General features: G+C 38.7%; 1 protein-coding gene across 2 annotated transcripts in view; it reads right to left on the bottom strand.

The window, feature by feature from the left end:
• Window positions 1-6,817: 6,817 nt before the first annotated feature.
• The window catches only part of sorcs3 (sortilin related VPS10 domain containing receptor 3), a 133,602-nt gene continuing 113,912 nt past the window's right edge, over window positions 6,818-26,507 (bottom strand). The window contains exons 17-21 of one of the 2 annotated variants that reach the window (XM_046047480.1): window positions 18,107-18,238; window positions 17,870-17,969; window positions 13,647-13,752; window positions 12,688-12,848; window positions 6,818-10,929 (exon numbers count right to left, since the gene is read on the bottom strand). In XM_046047480.1, coding sequence (XP_045903436.1) covers window positions 10,871-10,929; window positions 12,688-12,848; window positions 13,647-13,752; window positions 17,870-17,969; window positions 18,107-18,238 — 558 coding nt within the window. In that variant the 3' untranslated portion in view covers window positions 6,818-10,870. Of the gene's footprint in view, window positions 10,930-12,679; window positions 12,849-13,646; window positions 13,753-17,869; window positions 17,970-18,106; window positions 18,239-26,507 lie in introns of those variants that run through there. The other variant, XM_046047481.1, reaches the window with a different exon arrangement.

Below are 26,507 nucleotides of genomic sequence, written 5' to 3'. Positions count from 1 at the left end.
CTTGGGTCCACAGCTCCCACGTTTTCTGCTTGCGACTCTGCTGTTGTAATTGCTTGTGTCAGTTCATATTCCCCGAAATTGGCCCACAATGTCTTTTGTATGAGGTCCTTTAGCTCTTGCAGTTTTTTCTCACACTCATTGGCTGTTTTGACCAAGTCCTTCTTTTGCTGCTCACTCAACTCCTCTGCATCAGAGTTTTCCTCAATACATTGCTCCTCTACATCATCGTTGGCTTCCAGGACTTTGCCAGCTTCTGCAGTGAGCTTCTTAAAAATGTCTCTGAGCTCCTCTTCTGACATCATTGTATGCATTCGTAGCACATTATTGGCCAGACGGGAAAACTGACGCTTCGCTGAGGTCCTTGCGGTCTTTAGCTGCTCCAACAGTAATGAATCAGCCATTTCAATCACGACAACAGAGCGGGAGCAGTCTTTATTTGTCTCTATGGACACGTGTCTCACTTTTCTGGTCCTTCTCCAGTCTTGAGACCGGTTTTTCACTGTCAAGTTGTGATTTATTTCTTGTGCAATTCCCCACTTGAAAAGGACAGTCCCTCCACATGAAGATCTTAACTGGATTTCACTCAATAAACAGCCATGGGATCAGTTGTTTGTCTTTTATTAACCAATCTTTGGTGGGCAGTATACAGGTGAAAAACCTCAAAAGAGAGGTTTACAAATTAAGTTACAAGTTACAAATACCACTGCAAAAAGTCCTATCAAAGTCAGCAAGAGTTAAGAGTCTGTGTTTTTCCAGAGCATCATTAGCACTGCACTGCTTAAGTCAATCTAACCAAAACATGGCCAATATGGCGCTTACCGGCTGCCCTTCACAGTTTTGTGGAGGGCTTGGTCTTGCACAATCACTTTAATGACAAAGATCAAGTTTCCTTGGTTTTGTGGTGCTATAAATGCTCCTTCCACTGCGGTCTAAAGACAACAACAGAGCCAGGTACTGGCACGCTCAGATTGCCTGGAAGATTTGTTCCACCTGGTTCACCACTGATTGAAGGGGAGGAGGAGCTCCCAGGCAGTTTGTCAGCACAAGCACTGTACTGTACTTAATGCCACTTTCTACTTCTACTTCACCACATCTCAAAGGGAAATATTGTACTTTTTACTTTATCGGATAGCTTCAGTTACTAGTTACTTTAAAAAATAAGCTTTTTACACACAATGAATGAAGAGTTGAAAAAAGTAGGATGTTTTGATAGAAGTCCAGCTAGAACTACATCAGGTAGGCTAATTGACAGAAATTTAATTAGCAACTATTTTGTTATTAGTCATTTTTCATGTAAAAACATTTCCTGCTTCCAGCTTCACAAACAAAACATTTGCTGCTTTTACTTTTGATCATTTTAATGCATTTTTTTGTATGTGACATTTTGAGGTTTGGACAGACAAAACAAGCACTGTGAATGTGTCATTTAGGGCTCTTGGTAACTGTGACAACATTTCTCACTATTTTCAGAATGTATTACAATCGATTAATGGAGAAAATAATCAGCTGATTAATACATAACAAAAATGTATTGCAATCTGATAAATAAATGGTTAGACCTCAACCAACTAGCCTACATTAATGCATGCGGAATAATAATCGAATGATATATAATAGTATAACAGTCATAGGGGACATTTTTCTTTCTGCTTTGAGTAGGCTACTTTTATTTTTAATTGGCTACCTTTTCCTGCTTATAGCCTACTTACATACTTTTACTTAACTTTTCCAGTAAGTTTTTTAAAGGATCTGAATAGGCCCAAGTTACTTTGTTCACCACTGGCTAAAAAAGCCAAAGCTTCTGGTTGCAAAGAGGCTGGAGAGTTTTTCACTGCTTCAATAAACATTTAGCACAAATTTGGCTGTACTCCCCAACATCAGCCGGTCTCTCTATCTCTGATCACAGACTATGGATCACAGGCAAGTGATTTCGTCCAGGTATCGTAAAAGCAAAATGCTAAAAAAACAAAACAAACTACAGTTACCGCATTCATCGGGTCTTGCGCTTCCAACTTCCACTCAGTGTGTGCACGCACATCGATGTTGCCTAGTAGTGAACGTGCTTGCAGCGGGATTACGGAAACAACACATTTTAATTTCTGATCGGCTAAATGGCTCTGGCATTTAGTAGGCAACAGGGAAAGCTATGAACTCGGGTGAACTTCTGTTTGATTTTATTACTGTGTTACTGCGTTATTGTATAAGTAAGCACATTGTGAGCAGTGTACAATCCAGAGTCAAATTCCTCATATGTGTACACATACCTGGCAATAAAGCTGATTCTGATTCTGTAAATTATCGTCCATTAATTGAATATAGTGGAATGTGTGAGAAATACAAGGTGTGGCGTGTGAACTGGCTGAAATGCGTGAGACTTGAGAGCCCTGTGAACAGACGTGTCCACCAAAGCGTTTTTTTTCTGACACCAGCGTCTATTTTCAATTCATTGCAATGGGAGCGTAGCATTTTTCCAAGCTGGTAAAAATGGCAGGAGTATGACGAGGCGGTGAGCGTCTTTTCCGCACTGGGCGCTGAGCGGTTTTTTTCCGGTCACCGAGAGTTGAAAAATGTTCAACTTTGAGAAAAACGCTACGCTCGTCACTGTCACTTTTTACCCAGCCGTCCAATCACAGTGCAGAAGAGGCGGGACAAACACCGCACCAAGCACATCCGATCTTGAAGCAAACGATGTGCCTACTTTCCGAGGTTGTTTCCTTGGCCGCAAAATCTCATGAACCAACGTATGGACACAGTCTGTGCTCTCATGTTTCAGCCTTCTCTTCATGTAGAGCAAGGGCCAGAGCAAGTAGGCCTACATACTTTGTGGTGACATTTTTACATTCACTAAAATTAAGTAGGCTACCCTACTTGCAACACATTGCCTCCACGGAAATTATGTATCATAGCAACCACAGCGTCTCGAAAAAACACAATGCGCCTCCAAAACGCACCCTAGCGCTCCCAGCTTGGCGTTTTCAGAACAGCAGGGGGCGTTTTCTGCTGGCAAAAACACTTTGGTGGATACAGGCCCTTAGGGTAGCACTTATGGCAGTGTGTGATGTTAGCATGCCATGCTTCTTACGTCTCTTCTGGCTGTCATCACTAGCATTAGCATCAGCTAGCTAGCTATTGAACAAGCAAATAGCTAACAGACGCCTCAGAAACTACTACTACTACTAAACAAACTAAGTTTGGTAACAGTCATGGGCTAATATGATAGTTCAGTGTTTAGTTCTCACTTACTGTGTGAAAAAAAATACTAAAAACTTTTAAAAACTTATATTTCTAGGCAACTTCAGCTTGTTTTCTGTTGTCCGCCTTCTTGTGAGTTTTTCAGAAGCTACCACAGTCGCACAGATTTATGGCTAATGGTCAGTTTGAAGACAACATTGATGCTGACACAATGCTGCCTTCAAAACTGACCATTACAGGGAGTTTGAAGGCGTCTTACAAGACAGGAAAAGATTGTTCGATCCGTTTCGAATAGCACTTAATGCCTCGCTGTCCTGTTAGACACCTTCTGAGATTTTTACCTGTTTTGAACACAGCCGAACACACACATTTACTGAAGGACTGAGCAGGAGAAAAAGAGAGAGGATGTTTTATTCTCATAGTTTAGGTCTTGAGACACACCATGGACACATTTAGGTTGAAAAGACATGAAAAAGTGGATTTTGCACTATATGGGACCTTTAAGAAACAATATCACATTTTTTTTATCAATTGTTATCTGTTTACCCATAATCCACTACTATGAAGGCACTTACCTCCCCTCTAATATGTCCTGATAAAAAAAGTCTGCACATTCAAAGGACATGTGGAAGGAAAATCCAATCTCCCTATTGTGGACTGCATGAAGCTCACACAATAATGGCTGATTAGCAAGGGAAAGTGTTTGAGGGACTGCTGTGTACACGTTTAAGCCCAGAATCTATCTCTCATGCTCAGTCTCCATCTCATTCTGTTCTTTTTCTTTCTCCATGTCTTAGTGCTTTGTGAGTTCAGCTTGATGCGAACGGATCAGAGATGGTGAAGTCCCTGGTTTGTGGTTTTTGAAGTAAAGTTGTATTTTGTACCCTCATTATTGTTATTTTGGTTTAAGCCAACATGGGTTTTATTTTTGCTCAGTTTTAATGTTGCCCTTACGAAAAAATCACATGCAATATTGTGATTTCATATGTGAAACCAAATTTCCCATTTGGAAATGATGTAAAATTCACAAGTGGTAAAAAACAAAAACACGATGAAAAGAATGCAATTTCAGTTTTACATATGAAAGTAAACCTAAACATATGAAAAAGTTCTCACATGAAACATTTATATATGATGTTTGAATTCCACATGTGAAGAAAATGGAACAAAAAATAATGACGATATTAAAGTTTTTCATCATTATCATCATCAAAAAAAAGTTTTGAATGCACACTTATTATATGAAAATAATATTAATATTATTTAGTTTTCACATAAAAATAAACAAATATATTTTTGCAGTTCCCATGTAATAAGAGCTTTCTGAAGTATAAACTCAATCAACTCGTGTTAAATGGGTTTTTTTTCAGTTTTAGACGAAAATGCAAACTTAAATGTGAAAACGACGATTTGACATGCAAACTCGAGACATTTTAATTTGTATGTAAAAAAAATCATGTGACCCAGGGCCAAATGACTTTGTGTATACATGTCTTCTGATATGAATAATTTAATATTACAGAAAATGTTCTCTTTGTGGACATATTGCTGTTGTTGCCATTCAAGGGCTTACTAAATGTATTGAGTCATATTAATGAAAGTATTGAGCAATGTAGCTTGCGCCTCCTACCCATATATTTACGACAGCTCAGCCTACATCTATAATGACTCAGGTGATGGGGACGCGCACCGACTGAGGTAAAACTTTCATGATTTTATCCTGACATTGGAAATTTACCAGAAAGATGGCCTATTAAGGGCAAAACCCTGCTGATTCCACACAATGGACAGAGCAGGCAGTCACTGAACTATCAACTGCAGGGAGAGTGTGTATTTTCAGAACAATGGGCCTTTGCAGCAATGGGCGTTTGCTTTTGGGATAACGGCCTGTCACCAACAAATGGGCTTTCAGTCCAATAGGACATTTTCAGACTTGGGTTTTCAGAATAATGGGCCATTGGAACAATGGCATGGCACCATATGTGCTTTCAAATGCATCACATGTGAAACATGTGCTTATTATGTGAATAGCTGTTTCATAAGAGTGCTTTTCTTGTAAAAACAAAAGCACATGTACCTACCAAAGTACAGTAATTGTGTAGCTATGGGAACAGCAACAGGGCAAAAAATGGCATTCAGATGATCAGACAAGTTCTAAACATGAAAACTGTGATGATGGACAAGTATGATAAAAACTGATTTAAATTTAAATTGGTTAGGAATGACCAAAACTACAGAAATAAGCCAATTTGTTATAACTGGAATGCAAGATACATGAATAATGAATGTCTGTGCACCTTTGTGTAGAGCTACAACAAAAAGAGCTTTGATGGTTGGAGATAGGCGGTTTAAAAGACGTCTCAAGTTTTTTAGGTCACTGTGAAGTTCTTTTTTGTAAACTGCTAAAGTCATTGTCACTGTCAACGATGACAGGGGTCATGCAAATCTCAGATCATATTTGGCAGAAACTATTCATATGCAACAGTTCCCAGGTTTTCTTTAAGTTGCTGTGGAACCTGGTGAATTCAAATATGGTAGGTCTTGTGTAGTGCTTGTTGATGGCTATTTTTCCCCAATGCAAGAACAATCTGACTAATGTCTAATGACAGCTTTGAAGGCAGCATGAAGTTGGTAAGTTTTTCTTTTTACAGCAAACAAGTGCCTTTATGTGCATACACAATATTAGGGCTTGTGAAAAAGCCCTTCACTCTGCAATATATATTAACATTAGACATTAGCACACTGATAGTTTTTGATAATGACACAGTAGAAACATACACACACATTCTGACCCTTTTTTTTGTTTAATTACAGTCACTATTAGATAATTGATTTTAGGAAAAAGGAGACAAAAGTCTACGTGTCTACATCAGTGGAGCTGAGGTGGAGCAGGTGAACAGGTTTAGGTTCCTGGGAATCAGCATCACAGAGAACCTGACATGGTCATCTCACATCCATGCCCTGGTAAGGAAAGCTCAGAAACGTCTGTTTCTTAAGAAAACTTAAGGAGGAAAAGTTTTACAGAGGAGCAATAGAAAGCATGCTGACTTGAAACATCATTAACTGGCATGGGATGTGCACGGCCCAGGACTGGAGAGCCCAAAATGATACCAACCCAGCCACAGCCTGTTCACCCTGCTGCAGTCTGGAAAAAGATACAGAGGTGTATGCTCTTACACCAGGCTGTGAGACAACTACATTCATCCTCTCCTCCATGTAAAATAGTTTTATTTCTATGACTTGTATTTTATCCACTCATCTAGTTGATACACACTAGATGGGTGGATAAATATACATTAAATGTATTGTATGATAAATAAATCTACCTTGTACCTTGTAGGATTACATATGTGTGAGCTGATGTGTTTAGGTTATACCAAATAGTCTGTGAGTGGAGGAGTAGGAAGACAGGAACAGTGCTGGTAGTTTTCTGATCTCTTAGTGTGCTTCTATACTACAGATTGGTACTGGTACATTGATTCATCATGCAAGCAATGTAATTTGCAGTGAACAACATCTTCTTTGCACCCTTCAGTTCACAGGAATTTCATCACCCAGAGAACAAATGCACTGATGTACAAAAATACATTTATTTGAAACAATTTCAAAATGACAGTTTCTTTATCGTAGAAATATTGAAATAAAGATGAAACAGAACATTACTGATGATGCATGCATTGTAGATTTTTGTGCACTGAAGAACATTACAATGCAAGTATCTCTTTCATTTTTCCCCCCAGTATGGATTCCCCGCAGATCTGGTTCTTACAGAATAATGTGGCATTTATGCTAGCAGATGAGACAGCAATTTCCAATGATCAAAGCGCTGATGGAATGAATAAAGAGCAAATAAACACCAGGAGATGACCCAAAGTGTATGAGTGATTACTTTTACGCGTGACAGTTCCAATATGTCCAGGCAGACATAAAGCGCAGCACTTGTAGTAGCTATTCTTTACTTTCTTTACAGACTTTAATGGAATGCCAAATAATTTTCCAGCAACAGCTGATACATAGCATTATGGCCCGGTAATGAACCAGTGTAGTCGTCATACATTCCTTACAATTTCAAAGGGTCCAAGAGTAAAAAGAGAAAAAAAAAAAAATACAATGAAAGTATGATTTGAGTTCAGCGCAAAGTTTTTGATATTTCTTTTCCCGTTCCTCCTAATCCTGTTTCGCTAATACAAATCAGAACAAAGTGGCAGTATCAAAGCCCCAACCCAAACAATATTCAGCCAAGCAAACAACCCCTTGCTTATGACATGTGTTCATGTGTTGAATACAACAAAGCTATGAAACAATTCTTTGTTCAGTGTGTATTCTGTCTGCAGTAACAAGGCTTGGCTTGGCTGATGTGAGATAAGAACGATCTGTTTGAGGTAATGCATATGTGATGTGACAGCCTATATCTTGGTGCAGTGTGCCCCTGCAAGTGCTGTTAACTTGAGCTGAGCATTATGGGATAGCTCTGTATGGGGCATCCTCTGCTGTCCAGCTTTGTCCGAGCCACTTTGCTTTTGTAGGACCGGAAAACACAGCGCTGGTGGAGAGTTGCATGCTGGGATGACACTACCCCTTCATTTGAAACTAAATGCAAAGCAGCGAGTCAAGTGTTTGGTTGTGAAAGATGCTTGATGTACCAGGGAGAGTGGATTAATTACAACAACCCTGCTTGTTTGTTCTGTATCTGCTCTTTTTGTACTACATGTGTTGGTTCAATAAATACTACTTAATCCACTCTTCATATCTGGGGACAATATTCTGGTTTTGTCATATAAAAAAACGTTTCTGAGACTATTTAAGTCATAAAAAGACAGTGGCAGAAGGAGCAGAGTGGGCAAATAATCACGACGCTCTGTAACAGCTAACAAATATAAAACACTCCTCAAACTGCACGGAGCAGACACCCCAAAACCCTGAGCAAAGGTCCAAGTACGAAACACTGCAGTGAAGGGGTTCATTGTGAGTTACTGTTATATCAATTTATGAACAAAATAATAAGTAATACATTTAACCGTAAAGCATTTTTGATATTCTATATTCAATGTAACATAAGAAAGTTATATCCTCTAAAATACCTTTATTCTAAAGGCCAACTTAGGGCTGGGTTTTGGCTTATGCATCAGGGTTATTTTAATGGTCAAGTAACTACAAGCCTAAACTAGAGCTGAAAAAGCTTGTTGTTAGCTGAGAAGGCAGAAACACTGAAGATTTAGAGGAAGTCTAATTAAAAGTGGGGTGTGCGATTCTGGAGGAAGACTTTTTTAATTTGATCTCAACAGTCAAATAAATACACCTCAGTGCTCCTTCATAAGTTGGTAAGGAAGTACAGCCTTAACACAATGGACAAATGAAAAAGAACGCAAGGCAAAAGTGTGGTTCTGCAGTTAGTCTAAATATTTTGTTATGCTATTAAAATACATCTGTTTTTTTTTAGTAGCTACTGTAGCAAGTGTGACAATAAGCCTGTCGGTATTTAAATAGGTGTTGAAACCAACTTTTAACAGCGACTATACTCTAACTATACTCTACCATCATTTATACATGCTGTAACAAGTAAAATACTTTTATATCAAGTTGGCAAGGTAATCTGTTATTTATGTTTCATTAAGATCATGGTTGAATGCATCTGTTTCCAGCAGCCTGGAACCTGGAGACCTACAGTGCTGGAACAGTGTTGTGACTAAGTCCGAGCCACTCTGTTTCTTCACACAGAACAGAAACTATCGGGCCGTGAGGGGATATTCGCTGAACTTGACAAAAACACATGTCGCATACCCCACCTTTAATGCTCACAACCTGCAGTGACCTGAAAATGAGATGAGCAGCAGAAGATATGAAGTGTTGATAAAAATGGAACACATTGAAATAATGGGTGTAATATACTTTCTTTACACACCTTACTTTTTACAAGCTACTTGAAATAATAGGTCCCAATTCTTAATTATTAAGTTAACAAGCTTAAAATACAGATATTGTTTCAGTAGAAAACAGTCACCACTCTTCTCGTCTCGTTGAACTACAAAAACACACGTCAACTCACAATTGTAAAGTGGTGTTACAGCCTGGCGCTGAGTTACTTATGTATTTAACATTAATAAGCTTCAGCAGATATAATCTGCAGCCAGTGATGTTTTGTCATTTCCACTGATGAAAGCAGTGGCCAGTGAGAGCTGAAGATAAGAAGTCTGCTAATGTTTTTTTTTTTTTTTTGCAAGATAATAAACAAGAACAAATCTAAGAGTCTACAGCTATTCTAGCAGCTCTGTGAGGTTGTGCTTAGCACAGTGGCGCTTTCAACTAAATGCTAAGGGTATCGTGCTAACATGGTCACAATTATAATTTTAACATCCTAATCTTTAGCAGGTACAATGTTACCATGTTCACCATCTTAGGGCACCATGAATGTCTGGACAAAATTTAAATTTCAATACAGTATTGTCAGTGGTCTGATGGACTGACTGACCAACTTCTCCATTCACAGAGCCGTGCTGCTATCATGGCCGAAAAGAGGGATCAAGGATAAAAAGGTTTAACAGGAGATACATTAGCATCAGAGCTTCTCATATTTGGGTATTTTGCCAAACAGGAATGGAATCCAAAATGTGAACCCAACCCTAGGCCTACTGGTGTTTTAGAGGATGTAAACATAATATCATGTGAAAATTGTGAATTTGATCACTAATAGCCACAATATATTAACTGATTCTGCTTTTGTTCTGAAGCTACGTCAGAAATATAAGTCATTGTCTTAGAAACAGAATGTAATGCAATGTTGTTTTATGTTGCATTGCAATTTCTGAACATCTATTTTGTATATCTAATGGGAATATAAACATATTTCATTTATTTAACATATTTCTGTTGATCCTTTTCATTTCATTTCCAGGGAATCGAGAGAAGTGTAAACTCCAATGTGCCAATACAGTTCTTCCAGCATTAACAGTTAAACTTTTTCTGCTAGATACATATCGCCCAACAGTAACTGCAGAAAATGAAAGCAAAACAGTCTGGGCAAAATCGATTGGGCTTTTTTGATGAATGATTAGAAAATAACTATTTACAGAGGACAGAACACTTGCTTATCTACAACACAGAAATTGTGTCCTCAATAAGAACATGCACAAGTCAAGGACATTAGCAAAACAAAGTTGATTTCTTTAAGTAATGTTTGACTTTTTAACACACTCAAAAACAGACCATTGTCAGATCTTCTGTCGTCGCCATGGTACTCAGACTACGAGCATATAGAAAGTAATAATATATACATTTGACAAAACAGATGATTTTGTACATTTCAATAATATTCCCTGTTTGATTGAAGACTCAGACATTATAGTCTATTTATAGGCAGAATGAATTTCAAAGCAAACTCCTTTTTACATAACTCTTCATAGGTTTTGACGAAAGATATTTCACTCCGCAAATGAATATCGATATGTAGCTTATACATCCACAAAACTGAACACGTTTTGTCAGTAATTACAATGATCTCATTGAGTAAATTGACATTTGCTGCGTGGATGTTGTTGAACGAGGCATCCGTGCAAGTCTGTATAAATGAGGTCCCTTAGAAAACTATTAACATCAGTTCTGTGGAGAATTACAAAACAGAAAAAGAAAACCTCCGACACTGCAATACTTCACTCTGTACATAAACTGTTGCTCTCCGGCTTTACACGCTAGTACAGTTTGGAATCTCCCTTGTGCTCTCGCAGGTTTTTCCAACTCCCCCTGAGCAGAAATAAATGAAACAAATGGAGAAAAACAAGCCAAGAACATAGATAGTTAGTTCAGCGTTGGTGCTTTAATGCCTGTAAAACAAATAACTACTTTGACATTGACACCTCATGTTAATTACTGTTGTTTTATCAAAGGCAATGAAGCCGTTAAAAAAGGACATTAGAAAGTGATCCATTCTGAAAAAATTTCTTTTTTGTTATAATAAAAAAAAGCCACATTTTCAAAATGGATTTAGTGTAGTTTAATAAATGGGCACACACAATAATAATCATTTTAACACTTTATTTCATTTTTGAAATATTATTTCTTTATTGTATGTAACTGAGACAAGTGAGAAGAGATATGCTTTTAATATACAGCTACAAAGTGCATAGTGAAAGAGTATTTAGCCTGTAAAACCAGTTCTATAATTCCTATGTAGACCAAACTACAAAGTATCTAGTGATTTTGGAGCCTGACCCATTTTAGGGACTACAAATAATTCTATATTTACCTCCTCTATATTTATATTGACCTTTTTTAAAAAAAAGCCTCTGATGTTATGGTAGTGCAATATTAAATGACTTAATTTAATATGCCTTTACGGAATAATAGTTAGGCAAGCAATTATTATTTAAATTTCTTAATGAATCAATTCAATCTATAAAGCTGTTTGTTCTTACTAATTTCCATGTAGGTATCTTCAAATGGCTTATTTTGTTTGAATAAAATGAGTCATTTTCTGTCAATCGACTAACCGACAGACTAATCGTTTCGGCTCTTATGCCTTCCTTCCTCTGAATCTCTTATTATTATATTTTCCACTTCAGTATGAGCCACAACCGTCTGTACCACCATCAAGTTAAGCTGCTACATGATTTTACTGACAGAATGCACTCTGTGGAGGATTACAGGCTCTATGCAAAAGATAACAATGGATATGAATAAAAATATTCAGCTGCATGTCAGGCTGAATTCTGATGGCCTTGGTGCTTGGCGGTGTCCACTACTGTGTAAGACTTGTTTTCATTCTCTACAGTTATTCTGAATTTTAACACCTACAATCACCTAGCTCTCCAAAACTGGGAAACTACAGGAGCTTCGTGTGTCTATCTAAGAATCAAATAAATCCAGGAACTGCACTTGCCAGAACCTGTACTGCTTTATGTTGGTAAAGCTGCAAGACAGACTCATGCACCGTATAAGGTCAGAGTCAGAGTCAGCAGTGTTTCGCCAGTTTGCTTTTGAAAACCTGCTGTTTTGTCCTGGATTGAAATATTCGTTTTTAAAATAAGTCATATTGTGACCAAATAGTCGAGTGATTAAAGCCTCCGTGCTCCTGCTGAACTTTAGAATCCCGAGGCTGCATGCTTAAACATGTTGGTTTTATTAATTATTCATTGTTCTCAGTACTGCAAGCCTCGTTAGAATCTATTCTTTACTATGCTAAAACCCTTCCAGGAGTGCCTCTACTCTGTGGCTCTCTCTGAATAATTAAACCCGCTAAAAAGAGATTATGTTGCCAATTCTCTGTTTAAAAAAGAATTTAAATTCAAAAGGTAAAGTATGCCTGGGGATGAATCTGCTCACATTCTGTGCATTATCATGTTGACTTTTACTCCAAAACCAAAGAAACAAATCCTGTCTCGGATCAGGAGACCAAAATCCCCTTTGAAGAACTGCTTTTACAATAAACAGTAATGTCAGCAAGTAAACATTTTGACTGATTCCATACATCATTTAACCTGATTATGAAAGTTCTTCACTTACTTTTGACCCTGGCATCCAGTTCTTTCTCCATGAGTTCTTTGGAAGTTGAGAACTCACTCAGAGTGATTTTAGGTGTGCTGTCCCCCTGGCCCACAGAGCCAATCATCTCCTGCTCTTTCTCCTGGTTTACCTCAGCATATATGTTGATCCAAGGTATTTTTCTAAAGATTAGCAAAATAAGAGATTGACAACTGTGCACCAGAATGAAAACCTTGTGGCAACATTTTACAGTATTCTTGGAGGGAAAGCAAAATGTTTTTGACATAATTCATAATTTTTACTAGTCTGAAAAATTAAGAAAAACCTTTCTTAAAAACACGCATTTCTCTACAACTTAGAGGAGTATATCTGCTTATCAGTGCTGGACAATGCAAACTTTTAATAGTTACTTGACTATAATTATACCACAGTAACCAATTTATAGGCAAATTACAGTAACATTGGTGACTTTTCCCATGTGAATTTATAACACATAATATACATCTTTATTTAGTCACTATCCAATTTATTTCATTTTAGTTATTAATTGCTCTGTTTTGTCAACTGTGAGATTTCTTGAAAAATGCCTCATCTTTAGATTAATGGGGAAAATTTCATATCCATAATTAATGACAGCTTTTCCATTTCCCTCCGACTTTTCAAGAGAATCATTTTGAGTATGAATAATTTATTCAGCAAATAACAGCCGAGGCACAGCAACCGCATATTAAACCATTAAATGGTCGTTTTCTCTGCATTTTATCACTGATTGGTGCGTGTGCCTCATGCATTGGAATCCTGCTGGAAGTTTGTCTACAACCTCTAAGGGAGACTTTTCAAACATGACTGTGATTGATTGGGTCCAGACTGTCCTCATCTGGTATCATCAATAATGGATAATATGGTAATAGACATATATTTGGGTTCTATATGATAATGCTGTATGTGCGGCGGGTGGAAGCAATCACAAACATGTGTACCTCTTGAATTTGTAGATGAGGAACACAGCTAGGCCCAGGAACACCACTGATAGGAGCATCAGCATGGCTGAGCTGCTGTGTCTGGGGTTGGAATCCACCAAGGGTGCTGTGGGAGCGGGAGACAGGACAGGAAAGGTTCTGCTATTGATACTTGAGCTTAATGTTGTCTGCCATTTTTGTCAAGCCATTTGGGTAAATTTGGAACAATTACTTACTGATAACTTACTGAATATACATTGTCCCTGATAATAAGTAAGTGAAGTAATGTGAATAAAATAATATTAAACCTGCAATAAATCAAGCATAGCGTTAGTTCAGCCAGGCAAGTCAAGCTCAACTCACAATTCCAGCACATCAGCTGACAGCTCAGCTGATTCCTCTCTTAGCTTTCATTGGTAAATTCCATACAGGGCACCTATTTAAGCTGCTGTAGCACTTCCAGCTCTGCCTTTCAGGCTGTATCTGATAGGGATGAACGATATTATCGATCCGATAAGTATTGGCTGATTAGGCATATTTCACATCAGAATCATATCGGGAATTAATTTTGGCCAAGAATTTACACAATGCTAACATGCGGCGCTGCTGTTCTCGCGCTCTGGGCGTCAAGTTGCTGCACGTGGACAGAGCCACACAGACGCAGTGCAGGCAGCTAGAGCCAAACAAACATGTCGTCAAGGTTCAGATGTTTTTCACTGTTTCAGAAGAAGAAGCGCAGTGCATATGGCATCAGTCCTTCCTCCTGCCCTCCTTCCCTCCTTCCCTCTGTCTCTGCTTTCATTTAGCTTGTTGTACATCCAGCTCTTTTGTCAAGCTAGAGTTAGCGTGGTGTGCTTTTAATAACACAGAGGATGACAGACGTGGACTGAGCAGATCAAATAACACCTTCTACATGTTATGCTTGTTAAACAGATGTATCAATAAAGTCTTTTACTCGTGAGATTAACTGCACATACTACAGTAACGGGGGTAGCTGTCATTAACTCGAGTAACTCAGAGTTACCTTCACTTCACCGTCTCCGCGGCCTTTCTCTGCGCTGGCCATTGTGTGTGCAAGAGGCGACACGGAGCAGCAGAGGCTGCAGCCTGATGATAAACAGTACGGTCTATAGCCCCAGGCCCGTTTAACACCTCGTTTCAGTGCCTATCTAATATCTGATTAATCATGTAATTTGGCATATGCCTGCTTTGTTCTGTACGGGGGTTCTTTACAGCTGCTCTCTGCCTTGGGCTTTCCATGTATGCATATGGATGGGGAGGTGCTCTCCCTGCCTTATGCTTTCCATATAGTCAGGTGGAGGGACGGGGAGCTGCTCTCCCCACCTCATGGCTTCCCACGTAGGTGTTTGGAAGGGCTATAGTAGCATTCTGGAGATGCTGTGCTGGCTCTGGGACTGTCTCGTCCTCTCTGCTTAGCTTCACAGCACCAACTGTAGTGACAGTTTGCTAACCCACAAGTTAGCTAACATTGGCTACATTACTTGCTGTGTTGTTGTTCACGCTATATCATGATTTTGTCATGGAATTGGATTTCTCCAGAATCGCTTACTCCACCTTTTACTAATATTTAAATGTTTTTCATCCTGCATTGCTCACACCCAGGGCTGGACTGGTAATCTGGCAAATGCCCGGTGGGCCGACGTACCTTTGGGGCTGGTGTAATTTAAATAATGTGTTTATATAACTGTTTTTTAAAAATGGGCCGACGCTTGGCTCATAAGGCATGGACAGCAGCCCATTGGGTAATTTTCTATACTGACACTGGGCGGGCCCAATCACATCTCTTACTAGCCCCCCCGCCAAATGCGGGAAAACAACCGACATGTTTGCTACCGGGGCCGCAGTAGCTTTAACATCAGCTGCAGTACACGACGTACTGCTGGCACAGGTACTTGAAGGAGTAAAGGACAGCAGTGGCCACTACCAGGCAGAGGAGGAGGCATGAGACAGCGAGTGACAAAGTGATAGGGCTGAGGGAGAGAGAGAGAGCAGGAGGAGAGTGGAGGTGAAGCGGTAGGCATGGAGTAGCTCAACCTGTAGGGAGGGAGCAGGAAGGGAGGGTCATTTACACTGGGGACGCTGGGGACCCACCATTTTTTGAAAGCATTTGTTAAAAATGTTCTGAAAAATAGCTTGCACCAAGAAATGTTTATTAACAAATAAAAACGTTGTGAAAAAGGTTTATTTGCGCAGTATGCCTGCAATGCTGTGTAAATATAGAAGAAACCTGTCCAAAAAATAACCAAGGCTAAAAACAATAATAAGCTACTGATTACTACATTATATTCTATTATATTTTTAGCTTCTTAATTGTCACCTGCCACCTGAATTTCGTGCTTCTCTGGTGCAGAAAATGTCTCCAGAATGCAGGAAATTAAGTGTTTAATGCTCAAAATCTTGTGTATTTTGTCACACCCCTAATTTGAGCCCTTAAATGGACGGATGGGGTATTGGTGAGGGGTGTCCGACCGATTTTGGTGGGCCACCTGGGCCAAAAATGCTAGGGCCGATTTTTTTGGTCCCAGCCCTGCTTACACCCATGTTTGGTATTCTTTTGCTTCACTACTACTGTGGATAGGAATGTGTACATGTAAAACACAAACAGAACGGACATGTAAAAACATTGCTCCATTGCACTACTAGTGGTCAAACACTACTCTTTAGTACTTCAAATTTATCAAGTAAAGAACTTGAAAGCTGTGTTTCTATTTAAGTAGATGACCCTGAAAACACAAATGATATCGCCGAAACAAGAGGAATTCATACAATACATTTTTTTTAGGCTTCAGATGCAGACCTTTTCATCAACTAGATGACAGTAGTCACCACAACAAAGGCAGTTTAGCATATAGCATGGGCATATAGTTTAACAAGTAATTTCTTTTTCATTTGATTCTATCAACATAGAAACTGCAATCTTTCTCATTTTCCTGACTGCACATTCAGATCAACATCATATCTGCTTCACTAACGGAAGTCCGCTGTTTATTCTGAGTGCTGTATATACTGTATCGTTATAATGCATTACAAGATGATGCTTTTATTTTTAATACTGGAAACGTCACAAGTTGTGGTAGCGTGAAATGGATAATAAAAATAAAATTGCTGGACAAAGGTGACAGCAGCAGGTAATTCACACATTTCAGGTTGATCTGAAATGGCTAAATGCACTTTGATTTATCTCAAACAACCCAACCAAATAAGCACGTTATGATTAATGTCACAGTCCATGGTTTTGCTCATAAGGCATCCGTATTAAATTCTTCTCATGATTTTGAAGAGAGCATTACTGTCTGTCATTGCAGGAAAATCATATTGAATTTCCCAATGTTACCGTGCTTCGCTTGGGCCATTCAGCTCAGAGATGACGGCACGTATGCTGCTGACCTTTTTCAAGCAGCTTGAAGGCTTTTAAGACCTTTTCTTGGGAGGTGAAATATAAAGAGGGATCCAGCTGGGTACACCTCCAATGTCATTGGAGTGCAGAACACCACAGAACGTCACTCTGCAGAACATGCCAGGCTGTTAATACCTACTACTTTGAGCTACAGACAACTCATGGCTGTGTGCCTCCAGAGATTTCCTAATGAAACCAACCAAGCAATGAATACAATGTAAGAGGAGTTGTTGAGGACTACCAAGGCCAAAGCCAATAAAAAAAAAAGTTTCCCAGACCAGCAACATTGTTTACATTACAATTTGATACAACAGCAATTTGTTTTTTGGCAGAGTTAAATATACCAAATGTAGACCAACCTTCTATTTCCTGCAGTAACTAAACAGAGTTGTTGACTGTTGAAGGAATTCAGAATTCTGCTTCTGCCCTTAAATTGCACAGTGTTCTTTCTCAAGGACTAAATAATCAGCATAATTATACTCAGTCTAACACTCATTTTGTGGTTGGATGGCTATCAAAGAAATAGAACAGATGTTCAGCTTTTGATGGCAGGCATAAAAGATCCCTTGTCTCAAGGAGCTCCACTTAAAATCAAACCCACCCGTACTCCCCTGTGTTCTTTTGCCTGGGATGGAGGCATACTGACAGGAATTTTAATTGGTGGACCAAAGAGAAATTCTTGTTGTTAAAACATGGTTATTACAGTTCTATTTCTTGGCACTTCAAAATGAAAAAAAACAGACAATGCTAGGGCATAATTAAATTACCTTTACAAGTTCATATTATGGTTGAACTATTGAAAGCAGTGTGAGCAAATGTTACTTACCCAGTGTTAACTGTGTGTTGTACACGATCACTCTTACACCAGGCTTGAGCTCAAACTCCACCAAATTTTGGTTCAGCGCACTTACAATGATGTCAGATACCTGTTAAACACATAAAACTTGGTGTTTAACATTCACAGAGCACCTTCTGTCACAATTGTTTATCTACAGAGCAATATACTGTACTTGATAGGATTCCAACAATTTGTGATGTCAAATACAATGAACGTTGCCCGTACCTGTTCTAGCTCCTCCTCACTCTTTTTCTTGCCCTCTGATTGGTTCTTGTAAGGTAACAGGAAGAGCTCAGCAGCTGTTGGAACTCCTGGGAACACGGCTACCAAGAGCTGCTCCTCCGGGAAGTCAGACACCTGTGACAATGAGGAAAAATACTTTATTAGCTATTACACTGTGACAGTTAATATAACGAATAGCTTCATCAATTAAAAACACATGACTTGGTTCAGGTAACGATTAAGCGTTGTATTGTATTTTATTCCTATCACACATTTCAATACAAATAAACTCAATTCGTTTGACATTAACATGCAAGTAGTAGATCCACACCTGTTCAGAAATTGCATGTTTCAAAAGAATGAAAATGAAAAATAAAAAAGTAAAGAGTAGAGAACTTAATTATGTACTCAAACCCTCATTCAAGATGCAGTTGCCTGGCTTTGAGTCTTTGCTGGAAGCTAAGTGGTTCTATATACTCAGCACTTAAGCTAAAAAGAAAGAAAAGCAGCAATGGTTCAGATGTTGGCCATCCTCAAGTAGAATATTTTTTCTTTCTAAAAATAACGTCTTCATACGGTTTTTGATGCTTTAGTGTTATGCTGGTGTTAATATGTTTAGTGATATTTTTAAGTTATTTCAATTAGGTTCTGTTGTTGTGTAACTTTCAACACATGCCTAAAATGTAGAAAATGAACAAAAGATTGCTGCTTTGGCTAATTCTTCTTTAATGTTTTAAATCTGAAAAGAATCTTCAACCTGAACATGTCCCATGTTTGTATAAAGATCCCTAAACTATGAGAAAAAACAATGGTGGGATCTGCGTAGCATAGGACCTTCTCCAGTTGGTCCGGCCCATTTAACATGTACTTAAAAATAGAATGTTTTCTGGTTTTCCCTCTGATGTCTTCCGGCTGCTCTCCCTCAACTCTGATTTATGGAGTGAATGTGATGGACTGATAACTTGTTGTTAGCGGTCACTATAGCCACTTGCTACTGCTAACTGTAGCTACTGTTACCAGCTGGCTCTGCCTGAACTGGGCACTTCCAGCAGTCCAAAGCTCTTGTAGTAACAGAGGTGTAAATACCAACACCCCCCCGAAGCACCAAGCTTCCAGTCCAGGCAGAATCATCTAAAAGGACAGCTAGCTCTACGGCTAACTAGCAGCAGCTACCGTTAGTGGCTACAGTAACTAGTAAACAAACTCCGTAAATCAACTATAGTTGAGGCAGGGCAGGGAAAACCAGAAAACATTTTCTCCATAAAATTTGATCCAGTTTCACCAAAACCAGAGAATAAAGTTATAAAGTTGTGTTTTTGTACTTTAATCACAATGGCCTAGTCTCGCATAGCAAGCCCTATCTCCACACATTGATTCACACACCTCAGGTGGCCCTCGGGAAGTTGGCAAAACACAATAAAGTGGGCTTTAAAGAGACAGGAACTACAATGGATTGTTCAAGGCAAGGGAAGGCAAGAAAATTTTAAAAAGTAATGAATAAAAATAACAATTTTAAAAGGGTGAAATAAAACTAATAAAATTAATAATAATACATGAAATAAAAACAGGATAAAACAGGAAAATAAAGGTTACAGTGTGGAGTACAATATTGATCTACAGCCTTAAACTTGATTTAATTAAAGTGCTTTATAAACCAACCAATAAAAGTATGAGCCTGAAAATGAGTATAATATATGAAACACAGTTAATATAGAAAAATCGAATAAATATTAAAAAATAAACAGGATGAACTACTGTATATTCAACTGGTTTTTCATTAATAAAATTTAGGATCTTACAGATACTCTGAATTCACCAGTGCATTTGTGTTTTAACTAGTGTTGTAGTACTCAAGATCGGTCTTGGTCTCGAGACCGGTCTTAAGACCACTCTTTGATGGTCTTGGTCTCATCTCGGACTCGACTGCATTTGTACTCGGTCTAGTCTTTTTTTCCAAGATCAGTCAAGACCATAACTTCAATATCAATAAATTGCTTTTGCATCCTAACTTTGATTGGATGTAAAACACATTGCTTCAAATGCAACCACTAACGCTATCTAAAAATGTGTTGTTACCGTTAACATCTGTCCCCCCTCCCCGCGATGGTAAACATGGAAAGCTCTTAGTGTTTGTATGTGGGTGTTTTAATGGGAATGTGGATCTTTCAGATCAATCTGAGAAGTACCTATGATCTCGTTCCACATTTTATCGTTTGTCATGTAATGTGGGGAACCGGTTGAACTCGGTCTTGGTCTCGACTTGGTCTCGGTTTGGGTGGTCTTGACTACAACACTAGTCTCAACCAACCCTCACCAACACTCTGGAAGGCTGGCAGTAACTGTACTTTCAGGTAAATACAATTTTACTACTGCTGCTCTGTTCTTTTCTAAGAGAAAGCGGAGCAGAGAAGGAGAGCGATAAAGAGAGACAGAAAGAAAGGGTGAAACACACAAATAGCAACATAGTGAGAGATACAAAGAGATAGAGTGTTGAATGCATAATGACCTTTATGTCTAGTTGACAGATGTAAGAGCACCCTTCTTTTTCAAGTGTCATTTCTTTCTTTTCATTCTTTTCTTCAACACTTACACTTACTTAGTAACCGTATTGTGTACAGTCCCATGAAGCCAGTGGGGCCAGCCACAGCTGTTTAGCCTCCGCAGATACAAGTAGATACAGGATAAGGCCGAGTCAAGCCGCTGCGTATCTGCTCTTAGCTTGGGTGATAATATAAGTTAAAGGCAGCTTAAACGTAAGTGAGGTCACAGCTAGTGGATGATGTTGCCTGTCAGAGGGCCCAGTAGATATATGAAGGTCCAGCCTGACAGCCAGTGCAGGACTTTATGTTTGGTCAAAACATAACTTAACATGAATACGTCATTAGGAATGCTTATCCAACATTTGGTGTGTTTTACTCTGTATCGATAACTGTACAAAGTGTTTAAAGAGGTGGTATTCTGCTTTTTGGCTTTTTCCTTCTCCTTTATTGAGTTAGATATCTTTTTTGTGCATGTCACAGGTTTGAAAAGTGAAAAAGCCCAAAGTCCAGTCCAAAGGGATTTCCGATCTCCCACAGAAAGCACTGCTCTGAACCGCTTGAAAACAGCTCGTTTGTAGTCCAGCTCTTCACTTCCTTTACTTGTGACATCACAATGAAAATGCGTCATAAAGCTTGCCAAGCAGCTAGGGGGTCAGGCACGCCCTCAAACCAAGCTAGTCTGAGCGGAGGCCCTTTGGCTCGACTCGCCTTTGTTTGGGTTTCCATTGTAGAAATGTTGTACCTGTACCTGCTTTCAGGTACTTTTTTTGTATCACCTGACCTCCGACGAGGTTCCAAGCGAGCTGAGGGATACTAAAATGTAACATGAAAACACGACAGACTGCTGACTGGTCAGAGAGAATATACACTATTCACTGCCTCATCACTGCTGCACCAGACAGAGGCCAGCAACAGAAAGTTTTATATTTTACAGTTTCCTTATGGAATTTCATCACTAAATCCACTTCTGAGAATTTTTGAGGTGAGAAATCAGCTGTGTAGATTTTGAATATTGACAGTTTTACAAGAAATGATGGCGGAAGAAAAATGTGCTTGAATATTTTCGGAGTTGAGGAGCTCCGCAAGTGGCTGCAGGGGAAGCCTGCGCCAACCCGCGGGAGAAGCGTGTGAGGCAGGACAGCCGCCCGCTCACAGAGCCCTCTGCTCCCGCCGTCACACGGACCGCTGCAGCAACAACGGCAGAGGAAAACACAGCTGGAAGGTTTTCATACCGCTCATCTGTCTTTACATTCTGAGGAATGTTGAAATGCTTTAACTTAAAAAAGAGAAAGCTGTGTGGATCGCTGGTGTGTGTGTCGCATTGAACATTACGTCACGGCAGTTGTGTGTGGCGTCGCTATGACGACAAGCTACGTAATATCTGTGGGTACTGTCTGCAATGGAAAACGGAGCAGGGCCGAGTAGAGTCCAGTCTATCGATTTGCGCTATGGTAGCATTTTTCGGCAAGGCAGTATAGAAAGTTAAGTCCTGATGGTAAGATGTGGAACAATGATGATGTGGACTTGAGAATAACTTATACCATCTGCTAGGTTACGGTCGCAGTCTGAAGCGGCTTTGATTTGGATCACACTTCTCTGCTTCTGATTGGCTAGTAGTCCTTACCTGGGAACTGCGCATGTGCAACTCCCAACAACAAAGATTTTGTACAAGTAAGATGCATCACTCTGTAGCTCAAGAGCGGAGCGTACAACACACAGGGTGAAAAGAGGAGCTGCAGCAATGTGCAGTATGAGAAGAATATGGTGTTTTTTAAAAATTAAACCATGTAAACCTGTTCTGGTACAACCCCTAATTAAGATTTTGAACCTGACAATGAGCTTAATACCACCTCTTTAATGCCAATACTTCACAAATGGATATTCCTGCAATGTCCACTTGGTTAAGGTTATGGACAGACAGTGGTGGTTTAATATTAAAATTACTTGTAATAAATATGAAAACCATTGAAAATGTAGGACTCAGAACATTGGCATCAAAAGCAGATCTTTCACATCCAAATATCTACCTTAGATTTTACAATGTTACATTAATGTCACTAATTTTTTACCTTGTTATCCCTAAAGCAGAATAGCTGCATACAAATATAAATATCTTAAAAACTTCATTTTGGAAGTGTTTTTAGTCCCATTGGTTGGTAAGTTTTAGAGCAATAGACTAGAAGAATTTCAATACTGGGCCCCTAATGACTTTGGTGATCACCTGACTTTTTGCAACCAACAGGCCACATACAGTTTCTGGGTTTATGACCAGAATTTACTGGTTAAAAAAGCATATATATATATATGGATATAATACAATACGGATGCAGCGTGTGGGACAACCGCAACAGTTTCACAGGAACGCACCTGCTTGTCGCTACACATTGTGATCGACCACTTCACCTCACTCTAACAGGAAAACTTGCTTCTGAACATAGACGGTTTCTGCTGCTCCCTGATAAAAGATACCTGCTGATACCTGTTCAGAAAAAAAACAAGAAAGCTGGACTCTGATGGAAACTTGTTTTAACAAGCTAGATAAAAGGTAATTCCCTGGCAGTGGCAAATTTGGTTTTATATTTGATTTGATTACATTAATGTTTCAGTTGAGATTTACAAGAAATATTTTATTGCTACTGTGTAAAGGCAATACTGCTGGTAAAAAGCATCTTATTTGCGCGTAATACACTTCTTTAGAATTCATTATTAAATTTTTAGATTAATCACGATTAAAAATCTTAATTGTTGCCCAGCACTAATAAATTATATATATATATAATTATTACAAATATGAAAAGTTATTCTTTTTGGAGATACATGGTTCTAATAGAAAGTTACACAAGGAATGGTCAAAATAACTGTACTGTATGTCCAGACTGCCTTCAGGCTGATATCTTGATAAATAAATAAAAAAGAGAGAGCAATTTAGTTCATCTAAATTTCTAAGGATTTATTTTTTTTTAAATTATTTTTTGATAAAAAGGTGAAGTCCAACACTTTTTTTGTTTCTAGAACAATTTTTTAAAGCTCGTAGCTCTTAACCAGTTTCTACAAGCAAGGGAGGTTGGGCCCGGGTGGTGATCACTCTTCATTTTAGAGCCTGTGATGTTTTTATGTTTTCTCAGTGGCCTGGGTGGATAATGGAGTGGGTATAGCCAAAGCACATCAATTATCAAGCACAGAAATCACTATTTGAGTACCAAAGTAGTGGACAAATGATAGCCGTGGGCATAGACTTGAGAGGAGGGGTGGCAGAGGGGAAGATAAAATGAATCGGATGACAGAAGAGGCAATAGCCTCTGAAGAAAAATAAAAACACTTTGACCATGTTTGTTCTCATAGCAATCAGTCATTAGTTTAAAAATCTGGCTGAATGCTTTGGAGTGCCCCCTTTAGATGCTTTGAAATTTTCCTGCTGGATACAAGAATCACATTGGGATGGCAAGCATGACATGAAGTGAGACACTCATCGAGGACAAGGTTACCTGCTGCAGGGAAGCCTGGCTCAACTTTGTTTGATACAAAGATTCCACAGTGCAATATTTTGCAAGTTTATCTGAAGAAATACTACTTGAAGAAGATAAGCTCTAGAGGGACTCAGCACTGGAATGAAACCGTATGCATGCAAACTCAAAAGGTGTTATGCCTCTACAGTACATATTTTGACACTACTCAGGCTCACAGCCATAGTGTTAGCATGCTGATGTTTAGCAGGTTTAATGTTTACCATTATCGTCATCTTAGTTTAGCATGTTAGCATGCTAGCATTTGCAAATTAGCACTATACACAAAGTACACATGAAGCTGATGGTAATGACATTTATTTTGATGGAGTGATTTTTGTGTCTTTATGATGCAATCCAAAAATAGGTTTGACAGCAACACCATCCACACTCACAAATTTGAGATTAAAAATGTCATCCAAAAGTTTTGTTTGCAAATCTAAAAGTGTTCAAATTCAAAAGGCTCACAAAGAAACAGAAGCATCTACAGCTTGTTTCAGACCGATGCTAAGTCACAGAACTACAATAAAGGGCTGGAAATGCAGTATAATAGGTCCCCTTTAAGCAAAGCATTGCTACAAAGATGTTTTATTAATTGTAATGAGATGTTGCTCTCATCGTGCAGGCTATACAGTACAACACTACTTCTGATCTCTACTCACTTAAAGCAACGCTAATGTGATGTGTTTATAAAAAGGAATCCTTATATTAACTGAAATCAATTATTGAAAGGGGACTCTCTTAAAACACAATATGCCTTCTAGTGATTTTATAATACGTTAATTATCAACATTATAGCAAAAAGATGAAAATATCACATTACTGTGCATGATTTGCCATGCATCAGTTAAAGAGAAAGTATTTCGGTGCCTTTGGGGAAGCAATAAGTAGATGATAGCTTGATAGCTTGCATTAACCTTCAAGGGAAGCTATGGGGGAGTATGAACATTGTAAACTGTATGAGTTTGAGCTGAGACACGTTAAGGGAATGTGAGAGGGAGGTGACTGAAGATAGACTGAATAGAATGAAATGACCTCCATTACTGAATGTGCATTCAGGACCGGTAGAGGCAGTGATACCGAAATGAGCCTAGGTGAAGAGTGCAAAGTCATGACTTGAAAGATTCAGCAACAGGACCACACAGCACGTCACCTCAGTTAAATGGACCTTGACTTTAATTGCAAGTTGTTCCCTATCTCATCTCCTATTTTATTGTTGAGGAGTTGTGGACTGGCCTCTGTCTCAAGCAAGAATTCTCAACCATAACAAAATAGAGTAAAATAACCCTTCCTGTCACCACTTGATTTATGTTTGTCCGGAAATGAACTTTGTGTCCCCTCCAGCCTCATAAACAGATCTACAGCCGTTTCATATGGGTAGCAGTGACATGTGATGATAAAAACAAACAAAAGTGACATATCAGCCACAATCCACAAGTGTAATATAATTTAAACACATACAGCACCTGTCACTGTTTTCACCCAATGTTCCATTTTAATACTTCACTTTATTTTAAGGGAGACTCTGTAAGGATGGTTATGTATTCTAACCCTAGATCTATGATAAGTAAGTAAGTAAGTAAAGTGTGGTTCTCCTTTTCAACCAGCATTTGATTTTACCCACAAATGGGAAAAAATGATTTAAATCAGAACTTGTTTTCTGTAATAATTTTTTATTTTTTATTTTTTTACAAATTCAGATCTTGGTTTCTCCTTGCTGAAAAAGTCGAGCAATGGTGGTAGTCATCATGTAATGGAGGAGAAAAAGTAGTTGAACCAGAGTGTTTTGGGGACTTGACAGTACTCACAATATGCAGGCAGATTAATCCATTGTTGGGGCCTGGAGCCACTAATGATCCCTCATTTCTTCTTGCCTCGGTTCATATTATACAGTATGTATTAATTAGTAGCTAATTATAATAATTTGTTTTGGGTATTTAATTAAAAGATGACAGTCTTTCAAATCTATCTTAAATAATAGATATGTCTAAAAACACTATTAAAGGAAACCTATTATGCTTTTCCATGTTTTATGACTTATCTACAATGTTACAATGTTGGGTGTAAGATTTAAGTTGTAACTTATGTCTACGTAGGACGTCTTTCAGCTGGTGCAACCCTTAAAACGTTAGTAGCACGTAAACTCCGACTTAAGTTAGAAATTACGTTCAAACTAGGCTAAGTTTGAAATTACACATAGTTGGTGCAACCCAGTGCTGGGAATCAGAAGAGGTTAGCTGATCAGCATTGACTTGTAGAGGTGAGTATATCAGTGTGTCGTGAGATCATGGCCAAAGCTTCAAATAATGAGGTGAAAGTATTTTAAAGAAATCCCTGTGAGCAAAAACCTCAGATTTCCTC

Source organism: Micropterus dolomieu, linkage group LG04, assembly GCF_021292245.1.
Source record: "Micropterus dolomieu isolate WLL.071019.BEF.003 ecotype Adirondacks linkage group LG04, ASM2129224v1, whole genome shotgun sequence".
Classification (NCBI taxonomy): Eukaryota; Metazoa; Chordata; class Actinopteri; order Centrarchiformes; family Centrarchidae; genus Micropterus; species Micropterus dolomieu.
The sequence above is the reverse complement of the archived record's forward strand: the minus strand, read 5'-3'. Positions and strand labels throughout refer to the sequence as shown.